Consider the following 27,021-nt stretch of genomic DNA (forward strand, 5'->3'; position numbering starts at 1 on the left):
AATATGAGTAACATTAATAATAGAAATTTGAAAACAGACTAAGGCATGCTGTTACGTTGTTGACTTTCATGGTTCCTTTATTTTGACTGCGAGTTACGAAATGTTTTGTTTGCAATAGAGCTCAATAGGAATGCTACCTTTGACATCAAAAGGAAGCTTTAATTACAGAGAAGAAAGAAAATAAGTAATGAACTTCAAGCCAAATAAGGAAAAAACATAATTATCAATTTTGCTGGAATGTTCTTCGCTTTTTACTCGATTTCATTTTAAAGTTTTACTCTAATCACCGCAATAGGATGAATAATGAAAAGATTTCTATATTAAGGTCCATCAAAGATCGAGAGAAGGTTCTCGAGAGCGCCTACACATTACATTGTCTCGAGGAAACATGTTGGTTGCTATCATTTTTTTATTAAAGAACCACGTGTTTTTAAAACAACGTTACCGTAAAGTTGTGGTGTGGTGCTTTTATCTGTTTTATCTAATAATCAGAAAGTTGAAAGTATTTTTATTTCATAAAGTTCTTTTCCAAGACAAGACGACAATTAGCTGGACCAGCATTACAAAGTGTGATTTAGCTATATTAGACATGGGACCTGACACGTGTTATTCTGTCTTTTAACCAATCAGGAACTTATACGTATGTTTATTTTATGTCACTCTTTTCGTAGACAATGCATCAAGTAGTATTTATTTAACGTACACTAGAAACACAAACAATTAAACATGGCGGTCAGTAGAGGAATCAGAGAGAAAATCACAAAACCATAGTGCCCTCGTACAATTCTTTGTGCCCTTGGATGAGCAAGCGATAAATCGAAAGAAAAATAACTGAAGAACACAGCATTTTTTCTACGTGTTCCACAAAAATGCGCAACTGACTTAAAATTGACGGCAAAGAATATAAACATACCTGGAATGAACTGTTGTCCTCGAGCGATCTCTTCAAATCGTCAAACAAATACCCGGACAACTCACCACCGACGCTCGCCATTTTATGCACTTTTGAAGTTCATCTTCCTCTCAAGGTCATCGCGTAGAACTATGGGTAGAACACACGAACACAACCGAAAAATAAACGAACAAACGAGATATCCTCCGAAATCTCACCGAGTTACGAAATGGCGCCATGTTGTGACGTCACGAGGTTATCAAATCTGATAACTGTGCGGGACTGATCACACTTAAACCATTTTTTTAAGTTAAAAAAAGTTGACACCAAGAAGGATCGAGCTCGGGTCGTCGGCTTACCAAGCGGGAATAATCCCCGTTATACCCCCTCCCCGCCAACACAACACAGCCGTTTCTTTAGAAACTTTTAGCATTCATGTTAAGTACGTTCTGACGTTCATGTTTAGAAATTGTGTCTTCAATAGGTCCTTTGCACGATCCGGAACGAAAGTAATGCAGTGGGCCATTCAGAACAAAGGTTAACGTCCTGGTAATTAACAGCGACACGGCTGGAAACCGCTGGCTTCGATACTGAATCTTTTAGAACATAGCCCAAACTGTTTCTGGTCAACGTGATAAATATAGCATTCCATGCCACAGAGGCGATTAGTTGGTTAATTTTCTTTACGTTTTTAAGTAGGTGGAAAAGCAATGAGAATCTAAGTGCTGACCGTAACATGTATTTTATTTGTTTTTAGTTCGTTCTTTCGCTCATAACAAGGTAAGCGTTTTCAAATACACTACTAAATTAGGGTGATTATTTTACATGCTTTACGCAAATAACGGACCTTATAATCATAGTAGAGGGTAACTTGAAAACAGGGAAAAATGACCGTCAGCATTTAGGGTCATTATGGAACGCTCGGGATGACATTGTCTTACTAACGCGGCAATCTAAAAATGGAATGCACAGACAAGTACTCAAGATCTTATCACATTAACTTTATCATCTTTCTCATTCCTTATGATGCTTCTTATGATGTTTCGTGTGCTTGCTCTTTGTTGCCTTGTCTTTGCATGGGTAGGTTCCGCCACAGGACGCCGGCTCTACGATCACTTGCTCCGGGTACGGATATGGCACTGGCATTGGTTGTGGCATGGGCATAGGCATAGGGGATACGGCTCCTCCTTGGCAGGGAGTTTGGCAGGGAGTTCCGCCTGCCCCAGCTCCACTCTGCAAGGTTGTTAGAGCAGTCATCATCTGCTGAAGACACATCGAGGGGTCGCCTTGGGCAGCGCATGCCTGGAAGTCTGCACAGGCTTGATTCTGTGTATTAATGAAAACAATATTTTAGTCTTTAATGTTAAGAAAACGGTGCAATAAAGCACGAGTGTTAAATCATTAATATAATGACTTGAAGCTACAAATTAGAAGAAAAAACTAAAGAAATAAGAAAGTCCTTATGTATCTATGAAGACAACATGGAATTTAGCACCTTGAAGTAATATATCAAACACGAGAGACAGTGTTTCATCGGGATATCCAAACACCGAGAAGAGAGTTGAAAATACGACGCGCAGCGGAGTATTTTTGACGAAATTCGAGGTGTTTGGATAGCCGATGAAACACTGTCTCGAGTGTTTGATATATCTTCTCAATCGAAACAAAAACTACGGAGTAAACGGAGAAATAAAATCGTAAAAATCTATGCTAATTAAGATCGGGTATCCAAACCATCGTCACGGTTATGATTTTCTTTGTTTTGACCTGATGAATTATTAACGAGTTTGAGAAGTAAAGTTGCCTAATGCCTGTTTGTACTGCCTTAACTACAGGTCACGTACTGGGACCAAAAGAGGACACATATTCTATTGCTAGGAACACCGAAAAGCTAAGGAGGATGTTTTCTATTTTGGGACCAAAAGGATATGTCATCTGTTTCAAGGTCCAACTAAAAGGAGTGTATAAAGAGGATGTCCCCTGTTGCCTGAGCCAAACGGGGATGTCCACTGTTGCTGGGATCAAAAGAAGGTGTCCTTTGTTGATGGGAACAAAAGAAGATGTACTTCTTGATGGGACCAAAAGGAGATATCCTCCTTTGCTAGGGCTAAAGAAAGAGGTCATTTGTTGAAAGGACCAATAAAGCATGTCTTCTATTGCTAGGACCAGTGGGGATGTCCTCTGTTCCAAGGGTTTGCTTAGAAATATGTTGATTTTGCAAAGTTATATTGGATGTTGATCACAGCTGTCAGTCCGAGAAGGTGTTGAAGAAAGGCTTAAAGAGAAACGTAAGCCCTTTGGTTTAAATTTCAAACGAATGCTAGTCGTGAATAATATGAAATGAAACACAATGACATAAACTACTTTCTTCTAGGAAGACAAAATGGAAAATACTAGCAGAAACTCACAACTCCTCCGACGATAGGATTAGCAGGGGGTGGGGGTGCTCCACCAGCAGGGGGTGGGGGTGCGCCACCAGCAGGAGGGGTTGGTGAAGCTCCTCCGGCAGGGGGAGGGGGAGTTGTGGGTTCCTCTCCACTTGCGCTCTCTCCTCCTTCTGCAGTGTCTGGGTCTTCCTCTGTAAAACAAGTAAGTAGTAAAGATTAGTCAGGATGTGGATTTTACACGTTTCTCTCGTTTTCGTTTGCTATCCAATTTTATCTCCTCTCCTTTCCCTTTTCATCCCCTTTCCTCCCCCTCCCTCCTCTCCTTTCCTCTCCTCTCGCGTCATGTCCGTAATTCTGCAATTATCTTACCATCTGGAGTGGGTTGTACAGAACGGGTCTTTAGCTTCGTTCTTTACCCCCGGGTGGGGAACGGGAACTTTGAGGACCAGAAATTTGCAAGAAATGTTCGAAACGTACTCAGCGTTTTATGATCAATTAAGCAAAACCTATATTCAAATGTGTCAACTTCTTAAACTGTTAACTAATTTTAGAAGTCAATTTTTACGGAAATTATTTGACAACAGACTCGCGTACAAGCGCAGTACATTTGTAGCCATTTTCACTCTTTTTCATTTAAATAGTGGAACAATGACCATTTTGTTGATATGGCAATAATATAGTATTTACATCAACCAACAAGCAAAATGGCGATATTAGAAAAAGGGAGAAATTTGCGAGCCTTGTCGATTTAATTACCTTCTGCGAGTATTTCGGTTTCCTCTTCTCCTTCATCCCGCTTTTCGCGATCTTCCTGCATAAAGAGAAGTAACACAAATATATCAGGTTTGAAGCCCCGACTTTTAACGACGGCAACACTAGCGATATTAGCACCTCTTTTCACCCAGATAGAGCTTTAATCGGATGCCTCTCCGAATTACATCGCAACCCGCAACTCCAAACGAAAAAGGACAAAAGGTATTGGCGGTTTTAATTGTTCCGTGGCAAAAATAAGCTAAGTTCTTTTTGCAGAGAAGTCTACAGTAGTAGCATTTTCTGAAGCAGAACGTCATGACCTTGTAAAATATAATGACTCTTTGCATGGAGAGTTTTTATGACCGGCCATATTCAGGTTATTAAGACCCCCGTAGGGTAGTAAAGCTTTGAATGTTATAAAACGGGTACAATGGTTTCAAAAGCACGAGTGTTAAAACATTAATGTCGAGAAGCGACAAAAGGAAGAAAATAAGGTAATGAAATTTGATATTTCTAAAATTCTGAACGAGTTTCCAACCTTTTTCTAGGACCTGAAAAGTTTAAACCCAAGTATTTACTGATTGCCTGAAATTTGGGCATATAAGAGTTGTTGTGGATAATTTATTTGGATAAACACGTTTTAAGGTCAAGCAGTTTTATTATAGGACAACATGAGGAAGAGATAACCACAATTTAAAGGCCATTTTCATTACATCACTTTTTTCAAGAAATGAACTGATATACTTTCTTGATTTTGTGAAAACATTATGACTGCTGTATTTTCCTTAACTCGGATAAAAACGTATCCTTTCAGTGATTCTAGATCTTCCACCAATATGTCTTGGTGAACTAATTTTTGGATTCGATTCCAAACCATCCACGCTTGACTTTTTCAAATCTGTGTTAAAGCATAACTTTCAGTTACTGTATGTATAAATCTGATTTGAAGTCAAAACAATTATTCTGTTACTCAGCAGTAATTAGTCCATTAAAACGCGGTCATAAGTTTTTAAAACTCGATTCTTTTATAGGTTTTTGTTTTATAAACACGATGCTGACACATAAACAATTTACACGAGTGGCAAATAAGCTGCTCAGTTCACTATTTACAGACTTAATACAAATCACTACCATCTTACCTCGAACGAAGGTCGTGCTTGGCCTACGACAAGTAAAGCGCCCAAGATGACGAAAATTAAAACACGTTTGAGTTCCATGGCTTCGGCTGTTTGACCGGTCTTGCAAATCTGTGGTCAGTCGGCTTCGCAAAATTCAACTAGACATATGGCGCATAAAATAATTATGTCTTTTTGCTGGTAGTTGGTCGAAGTAAAGCGCAGAGTGGCTTAGATGTCCGTGTTCTGCAGGTGTGTATACACAATTCCGCCGGTGGTTTTCCTTCGCTTTTTGTTTTCTAAGTTGCAGAAGCTTTTGTTCTTCTATACTGTGAAAGGGAATCAGTGAGATGACAAACCGATGTTGTATTTAAGTAAGCTAGGTGATAGCAAGTTAAACTGATGACCTAAAACTCTCTTTAAACGGCCGGTTAGGCAATTTTTGTGCTCGACTCGCTTTCCTAATGGCATTGGACAGTTTAACCCTAACATTTGTTATCTACATACCAGGTGTCAAGACAAAAATCTTTTTCTTTCTTAGAAGCTCCAAATCTTTACAAGCTACACATTGGACGACTTATTTTGAAAAAAACATTTGTATAAATTAATTTGTTAAAGTGATTTGAACTACTCCATGGCAATTATTCTTTCTCAATTTTAATCACACTTTAGTTCATTTTAACTCAACTCTATTTTGGCATAAAAGGTACAGACTGTTTACAAGCGAAGGTGGCGAATCACGTCGGTGCTTAAAACCGATTTCCGTATCATGAAGGGATCAAGAGTATCATCAGTTCTTCTCTCCCCTGGATGGGATGCTAGTCCATCGCAGCGTTAACCCCCAGCATTTAATAATTCGCCGGTACCCATTTATACACCTGGATGGAGAAACACACGGTCAGAGTAAAGTGTCTTGCCCAAGAACACAACGCAGTGACCCCGGCCAGGGCTCGAGCCCGGACGGCTCGATTCGGAGTGCAGCGCACTAGCCATACATAAGCCACCGCGCCTCCCTATTGTGACATATCTCCCTTAACATAGAATCAATGCCGTTAAGCGATAGTTCTGGAAGATCAACTACATAAACTGAAATATAATATGTTAGCATTCAAGTTTCTTGTGAATTTCCAAGACTTGCTTTCCTTTGGGGCGACAGAAACCGAATGACAATATATTTCCACCTATTTTATTTTTAATCTCAGTTACACCTATAAGGTTTTTGCTTTGCGTCCTCACCTCCTTATGGTTTAAAGCATTACTTTTGTCCATTGACATGTTATCATATGGGAGTGGTCTGAGTCGCGACTATATTTTCACAAGGTGACTCTGTGTTTCGAATGGTCTTCAATTTTATTAGAAATGCACGTAGATCTATAGCGAGTCAGAGTTATCCACCGAATCGCATTCAGCGGCAAGGTAAACGAGTCCGTTAATCATCTTAACTTCGCTTCAATAAATAACTGTTTTAGTATATACAAAAACCAGTGAATAACCAGCTTAACAATAGAACACTGAAAAGGTCCGTGCCTAATGGCTCATCAGTGCTTACCTTGACGCGACACAAGGAGTATGGCTGATCTTCCCGGATATTTTGTTACGTCGCCCAAACAATTCTGTGTGTAGTTCTTAACATTTATTTGAATAAATAGCTGCTCTATAACTAGCAGCTGGCGAAATTTAGCGAGCGAGCGAGCGATTTGTTTTGGCGCGGGAGCCTCTCTTCACGAGAGCAGCGAAGCTGTGGTTCGAGGCTGGGAATATTAAACTATGGAAAACAACAGATAATGAACCTTAGGGGCGAGAGAGCATGCATCCTGACATCTAGACTGAGCCTATTAAGTAGCATTTCACAAGAAATTTTTAAACGTTGATGTCTCTCTCACAAATTCTCGTCGCATAAACCTTGAAATATTTTAAAAATTCGAGGTTGATTATAGCCCGAATATGTTTTCGAATATTTGGCATCTCTTCGTAAAAAAGGTAACCGATTTACAATACTTGGAAATTAGAGAATTAACTCTAAAGTAATTTTTTAGTGCTGAAAATAACCCATAAATTAACCCTAAGCAGGGAATTGGGGCACCGCACGAGAAAAAGGGGAAGTGGGACTCGAAACCACGACCTCCGGATTAGATCACCGTACTTTGCTCTACCGACTGAGCAACGAGGTCAAAAACAGTTTTTTTGCCTTGTGTTGTCTCCCATTTTCCCCTTTTTTAAGAGCTGAAGCTCAGTGACAGATGGACATAAATGTTTCAGCACTGAAAAACTCTCCAATTTCCATCTTATCTCAGTACTAGTGCTGAGTGTGTCAACATTGATTTGATTAGGCCAACTCAGAAGTCTGTAAGATGATCTTATAGACTTCTGCCCAACACTGAGTTGCCTTTACCTCTGTTTCAAAACGAGAGCTATGTTTTAGAGTGGATTAACCGTGCCCCTTCCGTACTCTTTTAAAATTGTAGTGTCAGAAAAAGGTCTAATTTAAGTTCACGATCAAGAGGACCTGTCCTGAGGGCTTTGTCGAAGAAAACGAATAGGCCATTTCCGAGTTACCATTTGCCTCCGTTTCAAAACGAGTCTACGCGCGAAACCATTCAAATGAAAACGTGTTTGTTTTGCATGAAAATGGACCTGTAGGTAGAACTCATTTTCATATGAATGATTTCGCACGTAGACTCGTTTTGAAAGAGAGGGAAAGGGTAACTCGAAAATGGCCTATTTCTTGTGATGTTCATTTCAGGGGACTGGTTGCACATATACTGTAATTTGCTCTGTCAGTTGTTATTTAACTGTGGCGACTTATCCTGTGATCAGTATTCACTAATTAAAATTTGAAAGGGAGATATTCGATGGGACTTATTTCGTCCCATTAAAAAAATATTTGTCCCGCGACGAAATGCTTCGACGACAAAAGATAGCTAGTACGTCATATGAGAGAGTTTTTCATTTCGTCCCAGAGACTAATCGCTGGGACAAGTTCCTGAACAAGTTTACGCGTGTGTTCCCTACGTTAAGGATGTCTACTACAAATTTACAAATCCTTTCTTAAAATATACCAGACACAGTAGTATTGTGTCTGGTTCTAAGGTGTGCCTTCCGATGATCTGATCGGAAGAAACACCGAAAGCATAATGGGCATTGGTAAGGCTTTTCACGTGTGTGTACTCGGAGATGTCGTGATCGTTCGTCGCTTCGCCTAAATGTCTTAGTGCAGTTCTTCCAAGGACATCTGAACGGTCGTTCCCCTGTATGAAGCCTTCGGTGGCATGTTAAATGGGAGCTTCTGTGATACGCTCTTGAGCAACCTGGGAAATCACACTTGTAAGCTTTTTGTCTGTAGGATTTGGCCAGGTTTTCTTCAGTTCCGTGAACCGGGAGTTCCGTGTTTGGTGAAGCTGGGATGGCGTTCCTTTGCATGATGCCATGTGAAGAATGCAGATGCGCGTTGTTCTTTGCACGATGCCATGTGAAGAATGCAAATGCGCGTTGATCTCTTGGTTGTTGGAGCTTCTTTTCTCGCATCCAGGGTTGTAGTCTCCTTCAAGGCTTGAAGCCTTGCTTTGTCTTTGGATGATTGGGGCCTTGTCTGCCCTCTCGTCCTCCATCAGCAAGTAATTATAAGGTGAAGACCTTTCGTCGAGATCGGACGAGCTCTCTTGAGAAACCAGGCAATTGTCAGAACAACAATCTGGAACACTTGCAAAAGAGTCTCCTCCTTCGATATTTTCAAGGACTGGACGGCTCGGTTCAATTTGAGAAACGTTTTGCTCCTGCTGTCCCTCCCATAACAAAGTAGATATATTGTCTGTTTCTTTAACCGTGGCACAATTGTAACGTTCTTCGCCAAACCCGAAGTGACTCCTTGGGAGCACTCTTTTGACACCACCAGAAACATGTTTGCCACTTTCCACAAACAAAGGAAAGGCTTCATCAGCATAAATTTGGTTCTCCACAAATCCTTGATGATCGTGATAATATTCTAAAGGCCACTTGCAACCAGTTTCATCAGCACGGCGATCGTAAATGGGATACAAGTTCTGCAGTGTTTTATCTGTTTCTCTGACCTCATCGGCGTGCCACTCTTCTGGCGTTAGTTCAGCAGCCATCATCCTCTGAGTGTGATAATCAGTTGTCGGGTGTTTTGGTCTGAAATTGTAACGATTACATGTTTTAGCACATCTGGGCCCTCGGTCTTCGAAAACATTTGCGTCTGAAGGCTGTACTTGCAGGCAAGGAACAGGGTTAGGTGAAGCCGTTTGCATAGGCCAGCTAGACAAATTAGGAACTGATTGCGATCGGACTTCGTTTTCGTTTTGCTTATAATACTGCCATACCTCGCTTAATAATTCGGCATTGGCACTATTAATGTTTCTGTTCCACGATTCGCTATGCATCTTCTCGATTGTTCGCTCATTTTCGTTCTCCAGTTGATAGTCACTGCTTGGGTTGATAGGTGCATTATGTAAACAATGTTTGCATATTTGATCCGACAAAAGGCGGCTACAATTTTTTGGATGGTAGGTTCTTCTTTGTGGAAGGCAAACAGGCGGTGTTCCATTGTGCTCAGTCACTTGTTCATACGCTGAAAAATGGCTACTCCACGAGCTCGTTAAAACCTCTTCAGATTTGTGCGGATCATGGTAGATTGTTAAAACATTCCTTTGTGTATCCGGAACACCTGCGTTTTCTGCCTCGTTAACTTCAGTATAGTTTTCATGTCCTTCTGAGTTATATGCAGTGCACCATTGTTGCTTAAAGTTCATGGTTTCCATGGACATATTCTTTCTTCGAAGAAAGGAGTATGTTGAAGTTTGTTCGTAGCTTGGGCAGACAAATGGCGTCTCAGGTCTTGGAAAATGTACCGCTCGGGTGGATATATACTCGTTTTCGCACAAACAAGGAGTCCTTTGTTTGCAAGACGCACTCGTTAGTGTTCTTGAATTTATGGTTTCTTTATCCGACCACCGACTGTTTTCAAAACTTGCTGTGCTTGCTACTTCAGAAATCTTGCAGCCTTTCTGCATTCTATTTTCTTCAGAAAAATAATAAACTCTCTGCAATAAGATGCAGTTTCCGGCATCGTCGTCTTGTCCCATTTCGGTGATGTTCGGGTTCTTATCGGTGTTTGAAGGATGAACAATCCTCTCAGACGTTGGCAGGCTATCATTTTCTATGTTAACAACAGTGTCAATGAACGCCGCTAATTTTGCATCGTTGCCATTTGCTGAAGATGCCATTGATGTTTTTATTTTGTTGTGGCGGGTTAACGTTCTTCAGTTTCACTTGGTCTGTTGTTAGTTAGCCAGGACCGTAACGCTATTAAATATCTCTCACGAATTCGTTAAGCCTTTTCCTTGGATGTTTCCGGCCGGGGATACTGATTCCAGATTACTTATCACAACAAGGCTCTTCAGTCTTAACTAAGCTTCGCGTGAAAGAATCATGTAACCAGCAGCCCATGGAACCGCTAATCTAGCACCGCACTTCAAGTTAAGTTATTGTGGCGCGTGGCAAGTTTCAGCGCGCATACTTGAGCAGCCACGTAGAATTATCCCGCACGAACTTTTCAGTGCGCGAGAATCGTTTTCTCCATAAGATTATGGCGCAATAAATTTCGTGCCGAACCTGTAGCTTCCGTGCCGAACCTGTACCTTAGTACCCGCACGCTTTCAGAAAGCATTTTCAGTCATGCATGCAAGAATAAATTTGATGAATTCTTGTCACTTGAATAAGGCATTGGGTGGTTTTAATTAGCGTAGAATCTGTTTCCTTTTTCGTTTCATTTCGGTGCTGCCTTTTGTGGAATCAGATGATCTCAAGAAGGACAGCACCTGAAGCGTTAACGTAAAGAAACCAATCAAAACTGAATATCTGTTTTATTACACGTAGAAATGAAACGACAAAAAAGAGAACAGATCCAAATTAATGTTAATTAAAAAACCTTCTGTTTCGTCTGGCATCTTTACTAGAAAGCTAGCCATCCAGAACTTATTATCTAGACGTCTTTTTTATTGGTCAAAATTGACCCCCGCGATCCGGCCTCAACTGCCCTCGAGGGGTAAACATGGATTCAGTATTTCCGCAACCTTCTCTTCACATGCAGGCGGTATTCCGTTTTTGAAAGAAAATAACGGATGGAGGAACTTGGAATTCGAACTCGTACGTAATAGACATCCAACAAAAATTATGACAAAAACGACGGCCGCGTTCAAGTGTACTGAGATCGAAAACATTTCATGAATTACGAAGCAAATGTTTAGCTATAAAGAGGCATTGTTACTGGAGTGGTTCAGCCATAAAAGTTCAGACATCGACAAAACATTTTTGACATGTTATCATTTTAAGTGGAATAGTTAGTCATTGTTTTTCAAATGAAGGCTTAAACATTAGCATACCTAGTTGGTTTCTAAGAAAGTCGTTTCGGGATGTTAGTTTTCTACGAATTATCAGTTGTTCACGAAAACGAAAGCGTTATTATTCGATCCGCCTTCCCTGGATCTTGCCAAAACTGTTAAGCATATACAGCGTTTACACTAGGTTTAAACACACTACGAGAAAGTAAACTCATAACCACTGAGCAAAAAAAAAGTTTGATAAAGAATTCTAAATGTTATAGAAGATTAATAGCTAATTTGCTTGTCGAAGTCTCAGGTCTATGCGGCATTCCGTCCACGGTACTCGAGTTTTCGGTCAAAATGTTTCACAGAAATTTACAGAGCTCAGTATGGAAACGCCATTTTGTGATCTACAAAAGGACACAAATATGGCGCCGGAAATCAACGAAAACATCTGGAATTCACTTCTGCTTTAAAAAGCGATCAGTTCACCCTCATGAAATAGTAAACATTCACATAAACACTTCTCGCAATACCTCAGCTGTGATCAGATTGCTTAATTTCATAGGATGAGTCACAATTTTTTAAAACATACGAGACAGCCTTCTGGTAGCCATTTTGATGTCGTGTGGCGTGAAAACTTAACTACAAAATTCAAAATGCCCCACTTCATCTGTCTACTTTAAAGACGAAGGATGCTCTAGAGCTGAAAAACTTCAACAAGATGCATATTTAGAACGTCTAATACCAAAGAAAGATCAAAACTCAGGGGCCTTGCGATTTTGGATTTTGGAATTCTGATGACGTCACATGAAAACAAAGAATAACAACTGTTGTCATGCATTATTAGTTTCAAACGGCATTTGATCTTGTCAGCCAACTGCGAGGTTTTTTAATTCGTCATCAGTAGGGAGACTCTGTGGCCTAATGGTTAGAGCGATGGACTCTGGATCGAACGTCCCCAGTTCGAGCGCTGGCAGAGGTCATTTTGTTGTGTTCTTAGGCAAGACAGTTAACTCTCAAAGTGTCTCTCTCTCTCTCTCCCAGGAGTATGAATACAGTCGAAGCTCTCGTAAGCGGACACCCTCGGGACACGAAAAAAGTGTCCGTAACTGGAGGTGGCCGCTTACGAGAATGGTTCTCGTAAGTGGCCACAAGAGGTGTAGGGGAAAGATGGCCGCTTACGGGAGCTTGCCCAGCTAACAATAACCAGACGAACGTGGATGACGACAAAACAAGCAGTAAAATGTGGTCCTGTAATTACTGTAAAATCATTGTCACAAACGGCGACGTGAATTTGATTGATAATAACAGGATACAGAGGTTGTAAGTAGGATTTTCTTTCGGGTGTCCGCTTACGGGAGCTTAAAAACAAAGAAAAAGTCTAAGTCGTAATCTCTGAAAGTGTCCGCGGCCGGTTACGGGAATGTCCGCTTACGAGAATGTAAAAATACAGAGTTTGTATGGGAGCGTAAAACGGGTTTTCAAACAAGGTGGCCGTAAGTAGAGCTGTCCGCTTACGAGAGTGTCCGTTAAGAGAGCTTCGACTGTATATAAATTAGTGCCTATTATAACTGTTAGGGAAACCTGGCAAAATGCAGACGCATAACTAGTGATGGACTAGCATCCCATCTAAGGGGAGAAGCAATTCTCCTAGACGATTCATGCTACAGAAACCTCAGTTCCCAGCGCAGACTAGTCTTAACCTATACCCCGCCAAAATTTGATAATGATTTTTATCCTTCTTGCATGGTTTTCTTGCGCCCCGCAGTGATGGCAAGTTCATGATAATCATTAAATATTTATAAGATGCCGATAAGACACTAAAAAGACAATGCTGCTCATTTTAATAAGTGTTCATATTTATTATATTTCATCGATCCTTCGAGCTATTGGGTACGGTCCAAAGGTTTCAAACGATATCAAAGAACGTTGCATAAATATATAACGGTTTTAACGCTTGATTAAACCAAATGAAAAAAAGACATATTTCACATATTTTCTGTGACCTTCTCTGTGGTTTTACAAATACTGTTTGTTGAAATAGCAGCCAGTCCGGAGAAAAACTGACAATTAATGGGCTTATTTGTATTGCACAGCATTGATTGTATTCGCCGTGTATTGATGAAAAGATGTCATTTATTGAATATGTACAGGCCCGCAAATGATCCCGGCCCGCAAATGATCCCGGGACAGCAAATGATCCCAAATCGGACCGCAAATGATCCCAGTACCGGAAATGATTCGTGTGAATGTGACAACAAAATTTTTGGAATGGTGTGGACTTTATTACACCGCTTCTTATTAAACCGTGAACACTTAAAATATGTCTGGAATGTTCTTTGTCTTTTAACCAATCACATGCGAGAACTTCAGACCGCAGAAACCACATGGGTTTCCATCGGTCACGGAACAATATTTGGTTCTCGTTTCGCTCCAATTTACAAGTAAACACACTAATTGTAATTCCTTCCTTTTTGAGAACATTCACTGCTCCACTGAAGAATAGGTTTGAGTGATTTTTTTTTATAGAAAAAATTGAAAAACCGATGCGCCCGACGCTACGATTTGCCCCAGTTGCCGCCAATTTTCAAAAATTGTAACGAATTCGTATCTGCAGTTACCGTTCGCCTGATGGCATGTTACAATTTGTACTGAGATAAGCTTGCATTTTCCGGTTTTTATCTCACCCCAACTATTGTAGCAGACCTAAACACTGATAGAAGGAAGGTTTGTTTCTTCGATAACAGCGAAACGATAGCGGGAAGGAAAAGCGAAAATCAAACGATTGAGCGATTGAGGTGTTTACTTTGCACCAATCACGCCAACATTTTGAATAATTTTCGTCTGGAGCCTTTGCAGTTTGCAGTCTTACGATCACGGAACCTCTAATTGCCTAAGGGTTGAAATCGTTTGCCGAAATAAATCGAATCCCTTGTTCTACCGAAAAGATTTACAATCAGTAACGAAAACTCCACAATTTTGTATTTTATATTCGGTTTTATATCGTGTTTACATCTTATGTCTAGACATGTCTACAACATACTGCATGCACTGAACCGTATATCGTCGCTAGAGAAACCGTCCTTTTTTTCTTTCAAAAATCCCTGAAACCATGTTCTGGATGTGGCCCTCGATACGAAAGAATAGCAGTTCTTTAAATTCTTAAAAAAGACAGAGCGTGTATCCTGAAACAAAATAAGAACTAAAGTTGCTCCGTGACCGATGGAAACCCATTTACTGTTTGTGGTTTCTGCGGTCTGAAGTTCTCGCATGTGATTGGCTAAACACAAACATTCCAGACATATTTTTTAGTGTTCACGGTTTTATAAGAAGGAGTGTAATAGTCTATGGATGTAACGATAAACGCAACGATAAAAAGCGGTGAAAATACGGCGCGAAATAACAAAATAAACATGTAACTATTTAAGTTTTTCGTTAAGAAAACGCACCTCAAAAATAAACATGTATCTTCGAAGATGCCTCTGCTGTCCAATTAACCACTTAGAATTTTTTTTCCTGTAGACACGAGTTTCCTTTTCCTTGGAAGCGCACATGATTTGTACGTGCGAATATCGGAGATTATGACACATTTGTAGTTTATTTTAAAACCATTATTTTAAACACATTTTCCTTTCATAATTCGCTCTTGCAAATATTAAATGAAACACAGTAAACGATTAGGTTATTATTACCACAGCGTCTCTGGGTAGATTTATTTGCATACCGCACGCATAGAGCTGTCACTTCTGCACGTGCAAATTTCTTACCGTCAATAATCTCCGCCTCTGTACTGAAAGCTACGCGAAAATGTAGTCAGTGTTTTAGAGAATTTTCGGTTGCCTTTAAGATCCAGAACATTGTGAAAATTCTGTGTTAGAATGTTTTTCAGTGACCTGATAAACACATTCAAAGAAAAAAAAAGCTACTGATTTTGAAAGAGAGTAGCTCGAGAACAAGAGGCGGAAATGATCGAAATTTATTCTAGACTTTTTGTCTAGACATACATACATACATACATAAACTTTATTTAAGTGTCAATGGTATTTTCATTTTCGCTATGAACGCTGCATGACTGCCTGTGAATGAATGGCTATCAGCTAAAAGCATTTCGCCGTAAATAGATCATCCCTTGATTGGGGGGAGGTCCTAGAGGAGATAGTTTCTGTCGGTTGGGACGTTAAACTTTATTCCGCGTCTTAGGTTAATAATCATTGCATATTTAGCAGCTATATCAATATTTTTAAAGTTATGGTTTTGAATTTAAATCGTTTAAATACATTACATTCTCTTGCGTTAATTGTTTTTGTAATTGTTGTGTTATAAAGAAAAAAATAGATTAAACAAATTTAAATCCCCTGTCCAAATTCGTTAGTCCACGCATATCCATCGTTTACGGTAAGGCGACCGTTTCCGGTCGGGGGATCATTTCCGGTACAATCTGGGCATCATTTCCAGTCCTGGGATCATTTGCGGTCCAATTTGGGGATCATTTGCGGTCCCGGGATCATTTGCGGGCCGGGATCATTTGCGGGCCTGTACAAATATCGCTAGAAACGTCATATATCAGCGTCTTTGTCGACTGATGCTTCGACTTTTCGTTAGGCGGCCGTTTTCCACCATCCATATATTTACATGGTTCCTTCACGTACGAGTACCAACTGTGCCACTATTAAACATTTAAATATTGTTGTTTACGTGCTAATGCTATATTACAAAAAATAATAAAATAATAATGATTAAAAATAATAACGGTATTTATATAGCGCATTTCCATACGCTCAATGCGCTTTACAACACTTTGCGGGGACTTTATAGACCAGACTGCATTAAAAACTGCGATCATATCTGGCAACGATTTTGGAGAAATGAAATACCCCCCACCTACCCCTCGATTAAGTATCCCCCCGAATAGGCGCCCCGTCTTATCCTTAAAATATTAATGTGAAAGAAGCGCCCCAGGCGCTACGAATTGGAGACGCGAGGATTCACGGTCGTTTTGAAAAAGGTTTTATGTACGCACGCAATACGCACGCGATGCAAGCCTATCTTCCTCCGCAGTCCTTACCGCAGTCGTTTTCTGCGTGGATGCTAAGCCACAACAACGACGGATCGGAGAGAGGACAGAATGGTGAGTGCTCTCATTTACTTTGCTACGTAAATAAATTCCATTAAAACTTTAATTGCTATCTTTGTTAGTAGAATTCTACTAGTAAACTAATGCAAATGCCACAATCTGATTAGTTGAGCTACTCGTATATGATCAGCCTTGATGTTCGCGTGAGCTCGGAATGTATGAAGATATAATTTACATTTAATTTACTAGTAATACGTGACTCGCAGGGCCTCGCGAAGCTCTGGGTTGTTGTTGCCTAGTAACGGACAAAATACAGCAGACAGAATAGAAACAGAAACTGAACAACAACGAACTGCACGATTACAGAGACTTCGACAAAATACAGCAGACAGAATACAAACAGAAACTGAACAACAACGAACTGCACGATTACAGAGACTTCGACAAAAATACAGCAGACAGAATACCGTACTTTCACGATTAAACGCCGGGTCTCTAAGCTGTATTTGAAAATATACCCCTTAACAATTATTAAAGGTTTAACATGCTTTAAAAATAATGTCTAAATATATTGCTGTCAAAAATAATGAATAAAAATCATTTCTGAGAAACATAGGGTTTAAACAAACTCCTGGAATCAAATAAACGCCGGCTCTATCGGGCCAAGTTTGACATAAACGCCGGGGGCGTTTAAACGAGAAAATACGGTACAAACAGAAACTGAACAACAACGAACTGCACGATTACAGAGACTTCGACAAAATACCACGGACAGAATACAAACAGAAACTGAACAACAACGAACTGCACGATTACAGAGACTTCGACAAAATACAGTAGACAGAATACAAACAGAAACTGAACAACAACGAACTGCACGATTACAGAGACTTCGACAAAATACAGCAGACAGAATACAAACAGAAACTGAACAACAACGAACTGCACGATTACAGACCCAGCAGTTTATAGCGTTATAGCCTGAATAGGCGTTGAGGGAGTATTATGTGGTAATCAGTGTTATTTTAATCCGAAAAGAAAAACGATAAAAATAAAAGGCTCAGGATTCGAACCCACAAAAAAAATAATAGAAAAAAAAAAAAAAAACCTTAGCCGGATTCGAACCCCCGCCCTCAGTCCCGAAGATCTGATTTCAAGCCAGCGCGTCACACCATTAGGCCACCAGCGCGCGGCCGTGTGACGTCATTTCCGCCAGACACCAAGCTCACAAATATGACCGTAAACTCCACACGAGATTTCATCCCGCCTGAGCCCTTTGAGGGACAAAATTATACACCCCGTTACGCTCGGCCTTTCGGCCTCGCTTCGCGAGGAATAAAGCGGAAATAATTGGAAATAGTTCAATGGGACGTACTTCAGTGAAAATTGTACTAAAACAATGAGAAGTTTCAGTTCAAAAGAGACTGTCGAAGTCCGAAAGTCTCAGTTTCTTAGTGAAGAACATTCCAATGTAGCTAGATTGCAGAATACCCCGCCACTTATTTGCATCTTTAATATTGAATAACAATAGTGCCTATTGTGTTATACCTCGTTCTTAAAGCGTTCCGACACACCTTGTTCTTAAAGCGTTCCGACACATGTAAATGAAGTGGCGGAGTATTCTGCAATTTGTCAAAAGACAGTGCAACTTGTTTGAAAACTTTTCTTGCACGCTAAAATATTCTTGTTGAGATCTTTGGGAATCAGGCAATGCCTGTCATGAAAATTCTTGCCAATGGAGGAAGAGGAATTTTTACGTCCCTTGATGCATTGATGCAAATGCTTGCTTGTGAATCCAAAATAATTTACATCTCACCGGTCACATTTAAATTTTGAAAAGGGCAATGTTGGTTCACAGTGGTTGGCTTTGCTTCATGCAACTTGAGATTCTGTTTGATCTTTTGGTTAACAAATACAGGCTGAGTGTTTCAGGGCCCAGTTGTCCAAAGCATAACACTATCCATCACATAACACACTATCTAGTGGATAAGCGCTGACAAAATAAACTCTGCTATCCAATGCATGGATAGTGTGTTATCGGGTGGATAATGCTATCTATCCTTTGAACAACCAGGGCCAGATCGTAAAAGTTGAAACTGAACTTGTGTTTGTTTTTTATCATTTCATTTAAGGCCGCTGAGCTGAAAATTTGTGAAATTGACCCTGAGGTTTAAGAGCGAGTAATGAAATTTCGCTTCCGGAAGGCTAAAACTTCAGCTGCTATAGTTCGTAAGTGTAAATGAACTAGTGAAGCATGCATTGAGCTTGCTTTAGGATAGATGATGATAGCATTTAATATCTGTACCTCCCCCTCCCCTGCTGAGGACAGTTAATTTTCCATAACCCCTCAGACAAAAAATCCTGAATTTTATTTGAGAACTTCTTACTCAATTTTTCTTAGCCTATCTGAATTAGGTATTGGTCACATGCTTCTAGTGTTCAGTAAGATATTTCTCATTAACAGACTATCCACCTGAGTTTTCTGTAAGCAAATGGTCAACAAGGTGCAGCTGAGTTGACTATTGCTCATAGGAAATTAGGATGAGTAGCCCGGGTGGGGGGGGGGGGGGTACTCCCCTATATGGGACATGCCACTGGATAAGGTATGGTTTTTGACTCCTCCAGCCCTGAACAGGGTATATAATTTCAAGCTCCTCTGTCCTAAACAGGGCCTGAACCTGTCCTAGACAGGGTAGGGCTTCAAGACTGTTGTCGAGTATTTACATTGTTTTCGCTGTCGCTTCAATGAAAAGCATATTTGCTGGGATCGGTGTTCGCATTTCAAAGCATCAAACGTCGCATATGGGACGCAATCACAATAAAGCGTAAATGATTATCGATGTTGTCCTTTGTCCTAAATAGGGTCTTAAAACAGGGGGTGTTGTCCTACACAGGGTAGGTATTTTACCGGTAAGTTTTTATTGTCCTAAACAGGGTCAGGGTTTCAAAACCCCAGTGGCACCCCTATATCTAATACCCCTATACCCCTATACCCCCCCCCCCCCAGGGGGTGTTGTCCTACACAGGGTAGGTAGAGCAGTTTTCACTTGAGTGTCGAAAGTAAATTGCGTTTGCTTTGGTTTTGCATTACTACGCTTAGTGATTGGCTTAAAAATCCCCCCCCCCCCGGATGAGTAGTTTAAATTATTGTTTTAGTAGAAAGTTTAAAGAATTGCAGTCCAAAATCCACAATTTTATGTACTTATACAGTAGGTAAAAAAATAATAAAATAAATGTCCCATTAAAGAGCAACATGCGCATGGTCATGTACTATAAGGGAGTCAAAAGAAAACAATGCAAGAACCAATCAGATTCACGGATTTCCAATAGAACATGGCTGAATTTCTACTAATCACAAAAAAAATATTATAATTCATTTGTTTCATTTTGACCATTGCCTCTTCTAGTGAAGATTGATGCTGAGAAACAGCTTGTGATTTTAGATAAGCAATATGAGGTAGGTTCATTTTAGGCTTTTGTACATTATGCTTTTGTTTCCCCACTAAAATGCTCCACCTTAATGCTCCATTTTTCCCACTAAAATGCTCGGTCTCCCCCAAAAAAGTCACTAAAATGCTCGGATAATGCTCATTATACAAACGGTTTTTTAAAATAATTTCAAAGTTTTTAACATGGTGTTAACTGTTAACACTTACAAAACGTTCAAGTGTTGTAAGTAACAACAACAACAACGTATACAAGTTCATAAATACAGCCAAAAAAACATAATCCTCGAAATCATCTACGAGGCTAACTACAGAAAGTAGTTAACTATCTCTAGATAAGAAAGTTATTTGTAGTTGAATTTTGAGTTTTAGTCTTCATTTTCTCTAAAAAAATAATTTCTTTTTTTATTTTCTCGGGAAAAAAAAATCAATTTTCCGCGAAAATGCCACTTAAATGCTTGAATAATGCTCAATGCTTTTGCCTCACTAAAATGCTCGAAAAAATGCTAGCATAATGTACAAAAGCCTAGTTCATTTCTCCTTACCACACACTGTAAAGCTGATGTCTTGATATATCTCCAAATTTTCAGCTAAATATCAATCAATCAATCAAACTTTATTTTACGAGGGTGACACACAATAGTTTTTCAACTAATAAATTTGTGGCCCTCTTAAATATACTAAAGTTAAATATCTACTATAAACAATAATCTAATTTAAATTCTAGTTAAAACCTAATTAAAAATCGAAATGTAAGTTAAAAATTTAAAAGCTAAGCTACAATGTTAATCCAAAAATTATCACTAAAATATCTCAATTTAAAAATAATTATTATTGTCTAAAAAAGGAGTAAAAATCTTATTCTTGAGCTGACTTAATTTAAAATATTTGTACAAATTAAAGCATTCTTAAGGATATTTACAGACAAAGAGGAGCGCAACTTAAGGGGGAGGTGATTCCAACATTTAGTAGTCGTTGCAGAAAATGTGCGACCTCCCTCTTTTGCTCTCTTTTCGGTAAAATGGTAAAATTAGCGCCCCATGTACTCCTATTATGCCCCTGTGTATAAAAAAGCTAAAATGAAAGGAGAAATGAAATTTCAGAAATGAAAGGAGAGTTGAACTTATATAACAGAAAGCAGTGTAAGTAAAACCTGTGTTCAGCATCACAGCACTGTGTTACAGTGACAGTGGTCACTCGTAAATTTAGTGTTCAGTTGTCAAAATCCCAGAAACAGTCATCAGATGGACAAGAGTCACCTTTATAGGAGAAGTTCATTCCAAAATAGCACTTTTTTGAGTTATTTTTTCAAAAATAGCTCTTAGTCGGCGTGATGGGCCGTGTAGTCAGTCAGTCAGTCACTCAGTGACTCAGTGAAGTATGTTTGTCACACCAATCAGATTTCAGGTACTATCAGAACCAATCAAATTGTAGTTTATAAGGGGGAAGCAATGTGACACAGTTGTATAGTGAGTGATTTCGTTTGAAGATTTTAGATTAGAAGGAGGCGAAATCGGTGAGTTGTGAATTAACCCTGGATTAAAAACATGTTTTTCGTAACGCTCACCTGCTTACAACGCACACGCGGTCAGCAAAAGGCCTACCAAAAAATTGTTATTCGTCTCATTCGAGCGTTCGTTTTGAAGAGGCTAGCTTTCCTGACCGTGGTAAAAAAATTACATAAAGCATTTGCCCACAGTAGATTTAAAGAATAATGTTGTCATTACTTTTGCCGCCCACTTTGCGAAGTTCGTAGGGAAATTGGAAAGTTTGTTACGAAGTTGCCAAATAGGTTGCGAGTTTGCGAATCAAATTGCGAACTTCGGTACAAAGTTCCCAACTTCGGCCCGAATTTATTAAAACCTTCTGTAATTATGTTATCAAAAAAGGGCTTTGCTACACTAAACTGTTGCATGGAAACAAAATAATGTCATAAAAATAAAAAAATTTATGTTCAGCGAGCCGTAAACATGTTGTCTCGAACAAATTAGTCTTCCCTGTTGCGTCGCGTCGCGTCGCGTCGGCTTCGATTAAAATCAGTTTTACATATGGGTAAACATATGACTTGAAATTGAAGATTATGCCTCACAGAAATCGTTAAATGTGTGTTTTCATACAAAAAAGTTAAAATTTGACCAAATTTCTGTATGCATAAAATTTATTTATCGGCAAATCACTTGCGTGATCGCTGATGCGAAACGGTGTCTTGCACTTCAAGCTACTTCAACTTTCCTTGACAAGTTCTAAAATCTTCGTGTTCAGAAATTGCCATGACTTTCGAGCAACATGTCTTGTTTCTCCTAAACTACCAAACCTGGAAAGTTTAGTCGGGCTGAAGTTGGGAACTTTGTATCGAAGTTCGCAATTTGATTCGCAAACTCGCAACGTAATCATGGTAATTGGCAACTTCATAACAAAGTTTCCAATTTCCCAACAAACTTAACCCTTAATATGCTGAAATTACTCCAAAATTAAAAACACGTTTTTTTTAACCGTTAATCGATTTTCTTGGCTCTGCGGTCCTAAATTTCTCTAAACTTTGCTAGAATGCACTTTCTGACACTGCATTAAGTTTTTGATGACATTTCCATGTAAAAATGTACAACTTTTTACTTTGGCGCATGCGCATAAGCCAAAATTTGGACTGCTGAACCGTTCCGTTTTTCTCTGCTTTCTTCTTCTCTCTATCTTTTACTCTGTGCATGCCTTCTACTGGCCTGAAAAGTTTTGATCTTAATCAATGGAAAACCCTGGAAAGGAGACCATGATCAAGTACGAGTATATTGGCCTGTTTTAGCACCAATTTTACACCAAAAACTGATCACGTTTTTTTCGATTAGCTCTGTCGGAATGCAGTCAATGTTCAAGATGGACACTCCTGTGGAAAGATCTATCTAAACTCTATAAGTTGCACATCACAAACATCTGCTGACGTGTAAATTGGTGACGTCATAAGTGGTTGAATGGCCATTCCTCCAAATCCCGGAATAATCCGGACTTAGCATATTATTAGGGTTAAACAAACTGTAATTAAAACATCTCGTTCAAACATTTAATGAACCGGTACAAGTGTTAACTCAGTTGCTGTTAAAAGCAACTACGATCGATAGCAAAAACAGAATAAGAGCGTGCCATTCCTTGACAATTTGATAACTCAATTAGTTCTTGTTTGTCGAATAAAATTAACGTTGTGAATGAACCAAAATCTTTGTTGAACAGTTCTGACAGGAAACATTAATACTCCAGGTGTACTGCGCTTTAAAGAACTTTCCCGAAGAGAGTGGTTTTTGATTTGATTCGTTTATTACTTCGTTTATTACAGTACTTTTCGTTCAATGATTATATGGAGACATGGCTTTTTCGAGAAAAACAATGGTATTGTGTTACGTTCGTTTTAGAAAAACAAAGGTATCGTGTTACAAAAGTGAGAAAAACAACAGTATCGTGTTACAGTGTTTGGTAAAAAGCCAAAAGTATTCCGTAATAAACAAAAGTAGCATGTTAAGGTTGCTACAAAGCTAGCAACAAAATAACCGCTTTAAACAGAATAAGAACGTGCCATTTTGTGACATTTTGATAATTGAATTAGTTTTTGTTTTTCAATTAAATGATGAAAATTTGCGTATTGAATAAAACAGTTCTGATGTATCAAAATGCACGTAAAAATTATTTTGTTTGCAAGCAAATTTTGTGCAAAAAAGTGTTTCCGTGGGCTGCCATACACAAATAGCTCAACCCATGGCATAAACCATCCCAACAGGACAATCACCCAGTTTCACCCCCAAGCCACCCCATAAATTGAAAAAATAACTCCTGCACGCTTAGCGTGCCTATGTTTTCTTCATGCCAAGGAAAAGGTTATACAAAGATAATTATGTTATTCACCAAAGTTTCAGCATCCAAAGAGTTTTCAAACCCTATGAAATCTTTGTCTGAAGTAGTCCAAAAATTGAGAACCGGCCGCCGCCATCTTGGAATAACTTAGCAGCCTGACGATGTATGTGTGACATCAATGAGCTCAACTTTTACTGTCCCTTGGAGTTTAGTTTGTGGAAAATGATGCTGTACAAACAGGCATTTCAAAAAAAAACAAGCCAATTAAAAATTAACAAGGAGTGTCAGGTATTTAAACAATGGTTAAACTTCCATCTTTGACATCACATATACATCGCCAGGCTGCTAATTTACTTCAAGATGGCGGCGGCTGGTTTGTGATTTTCGGACTACTTCAGACAAAGATTTCATAGGGTTTGAATACTCTTTGAAAGCGGAAATTGTGGTGACTAATATATATATGTTATTTGCCGGTCGGGAGGTCCGTATTGGGAAAAACTGTACCCAAGGTCTTGAGTACGGCCCGAGGCCGCAGGCCGAGGGCCGTGCTCAAGACCGAGGGTACAGTTTTCCCAATACGGACCGACCTAGGCCGGTAAATAACGTTTTTATTTTTTTCCTACTTAAGTTTGTTTGGATTTAAGAAACCGTGAAAAAATCTGTCACAAAATCTTTGTTTGTATACGCGCGGATTTGATTTCAATGTCGAGTCCGACTTGATCGACAAGCAAGAGTCAAGCATTAAGCAAGACAAACATTATATTAATTCCGAATAAAATAGCTTCGCTTAAAATGAACCGTACTCAAGAAATGTTCAGCTTAATTTACACTGCAGAAAATTAAATCAAGAAAAGTAAATGAAGTCATACTAAAATATAGCACAAATATGCCACAAAACCTAACACTTTTAAATCGATTTCGGCTTCCCGAACAATTCCCTATAAGCTTAAATGTTTTGAAAAGTCTTGATAGAAGCTTTGCAACTTTGCTAAGCCTATTTTTCTGATTCAAAAATACTCTTTGACCGAAAAGCAGTTTAACAAGCTATCAATACACTTGTATTTAACAAATTATTAGTCTCTGCGTTGATTCTTATTCTGATAAACAGTGCCAAACTGAATGAAATGCGTAGCGTCTACGTACGACACAATATTGTGATAATTAATTTGTCCGTTTTTAATCAAAGAATCTCATTTCCTTGAATGATGGTAAATAGTGTTCTGTTTAAGCAAAAAGTGACAGATAAACAATGCAGTTTAGCACATAGATAGAGTGTAAAAAACCGAATGAATTTTACCGCAATGACGTGAAAATCATTGCGAGATGAACAAACAACGGCAAACTGCGAACGGTAAACTACAACTCGATTTTGTTGAGAAATAAATAAATACCTCGCCTTTTGAAGAACTTTGAGGCCTTTAATTCCACTTCTTTTTTGTCCTTTAGCATTAACAATGGATGGTGAGGCTATTTTTGTCTTTGGAGAGCAAAACTTTCATGTGTTCGTTAGACTCAAAGGTGCAAAATGATTTCGCGCCGTGAGCGGTCCGTATGCGGGGTCCGGATGAGAAAAACCGGACCGCTGGAGCGCGCGCAATTAGCCAATCAGATTAAAGGATTCAGGATTCCGGACCGCTGAGATGCTTGAGAAAAAAATAAATCTTGAAATTACCTTTTTGTTAGCGTGAAGAACAAAAAGTAACATTTTAGATTTAACTTCTTCTTTAACAAAGTACTAACTGTTTATTTCACAGTCGTTCTTACAAGTGCTTCTGACCAATCGATTTAGGTAATTTTTATTCTAATGGTCACTATCAGAAATTATAATTTTATAAATAGTAGTCATTTAATAATAATATACTTTTTGCAGGAAATATCTGTTGATGATCTAAGAGAGGAACTACCTGCTCATGAGCCGCGGTATCCTTTTCATGATAAGATACGCTGCATTTTTGACTCAGGAGAGGGAAGTCTCCAATGTGAAAGGGATAAGGATATTCTTGTCTTTTTTAGGGGTTTAAATAATTACTGTGTCATTTCAGGAAATGTCCTACCCTCCCCATGGAAAGCCAGGGGAGACTTCAATGTGAAAGGGATAGGGAAATATTTTGTCTTTTTTAGGAGTGTAAATAATTACTCCATCATGCCAGGAAATGTCCATACCAGCCTTCTCCGTAGAGGGCAAGAAAGCCACTCTGCCAAACCCCCTATATTGTATTAGAGTGATAATAATACAATTCCAGATGACAGAAAAATATTGTCTAAACATATAATATTTTTGTAATAAAATGGTTTTCCTTAATACAATGATAAAGCTATGTGTTTTTCAGTTATGCTCTAAAACATGATGATGGAAGAGTGTCATATCCTATCTGTTTTATTTTCATCTCCCCTCAAGGTAAGTGTAGAGTTTATAATACCATTGAGCGGTCTGGGTTCGAGCCCTGGCGAGGGTCATTTGTGTTGTGTTCTTGGGCAAGACGCTTTACTCTCACCACCCAGGTGTATAAATGGGTACTGGCAAAATAATGCTGGGGGTAACCCTGCAATGGACTAGCATCCCATCCAGGAGGGGGGGGGGGGGGGAGTAGGAATACTCCTAGCTACTTAATGCTACAGAAACTGGGATAAACTCCAACAAGTATGGGCCACTTAGGTTTTACCTTCTACCTTCCTTTTATAATGTCATGGTAAATAAAGGCGGCCAACAAGTTCCTCTTAAAAATGAGAGTAACTTTAATATAAAATCGAGAGTAGTACTGTTTTGATTTTTCATATGTAAACTGATCATTCTTAACTTCTAGCTAGTATTACTGCAGTCTTTGTGTTGTTTCAGAAAATATCCATAGTCCTTCCATGCAAAGGTTTTTGATTTACTTAGGTTCATGCTTTCCTTTAAAACAATATATTTCAAAAACCAGTCCTCTAAGTTGCGACCATTTTACTTGCCATTGTGACTAGAATTTTGGAGCTGGCAACTAAATAAGTCACTTGTCTAAGTAAGTTGCCTTTATTTATAACACAACATAGTTAAAAGCTGACAATTTTGTGGGGTCGTGTAAATTAAAAGTATATAAAAGTTAAAAATATTCACAATTATTTGAGCTATTTACATTTGTCTGGCAATTACAAGATGACTGCTGGAGAGCTGTGTAGACTATCATCCAAACTGAAAAATG

At 39.1% G+C, this 27,021-nt stretch overlaps 2 protein-coding genes across 3 annotated transcripts in view; one reads left to right on the forward strand and one right to left on the reverse strand.

The window, feature by feature from the left end:
* Positions 1–1,618: 1,618 nt before the first annotated feature.
* On the reverse strand, positions 1,619–5,330 carry LOC144635319 (uncharacterized). Its single transcript, XM_078494431.1, has 4 exons — positions 5,172–5,330; positions 4,036–4,090; positions 3,301–3,470; positions 1,619–2,218 (listed from the first exon to the last, which is right to left on the reverse strand). Exons 1-4 carry the CDS (start codon positions 5,247–5,249, stop codon positions 1,907–1,909), a joined length of 615 nt encoding a protein of 204 aa, XP_078350557.1. The 5' UTR covers positions 5,250–5,330; the 3' UTR covers positions 1,619–1,906.
* An 11,238-nt stretch (positions 5,331–16,568) lies between these two features.
* LOC144636540 (glia maturation factor gamma-like) overlaps positions 16,569–27,021 on the forward strand; it is a 41,352-nt gene continuing 30,899 nt past the window's right edge. The window contains exons 1-5 of one of the 2 annotated variants that reach the window (XM_078495775.1): positions 16,569–16,616; positions 18,695–18,791; positions 19,970–20,019; positions 25,713–25,762; positions 26,158–26,240. In XM_078495775.1, the coding sequence (XP_078351901.1) occupies positions 18,746–18,791; positions 19,970–20,019; positions 25,713–25,762; positions 26,158–26,240 (229 nt within the window). In that variant the 5' untranslated portion in view covers positions 16,569–16,616; positions 18,695–18,745. The remainder of the gene's footprint in view (positions 16,617–18,694; positions 18,792–19,969; positions 20,020–25,712; positions 25,763–26,157; positions 26,241–27,021) is intronic. The other variant, XM_078495774.1, reaches the window with a different exon arrangement.

This window comes from Oculina patagonica, chromosome 13 (assembly GCF_052425735.1).
Source record: "Oculina patagonica isolate OP01 chromosome 13, crgOcupat, whole genome shotgun sequence".
NCBI classification, from domain to species: domain Eukaryota; kingdom Metazoa; phylum Cnidaria; class Anthozoa; order Scleractinia; family Oculinidae; genus Oculina; species Oculina patagonica.

Coding starts and splice junctions, on each gene's coding strand:
- LOC144635319 (XM_078494431.1), bottom strand. CDS start 5,249: ATGGAACTCAAACGTGTTTTAATTTTCGTCATCTTGGGCGCTTTACTT. Junction 4,091..5,171: donor AAGCACGACCTTCGTTCGAG/GTAAGATGGTAG, acceptor CTCTTTATGCAG/GAAGATCGCGAAAAGCGGGA. Junction 2,219..3,300: donor ATCCTATCGTCGGAGGAGTT/GTGAGTTTCTGC, acceptor ATTAATACACAG/AATCAAGCCTGTGCAGACTT.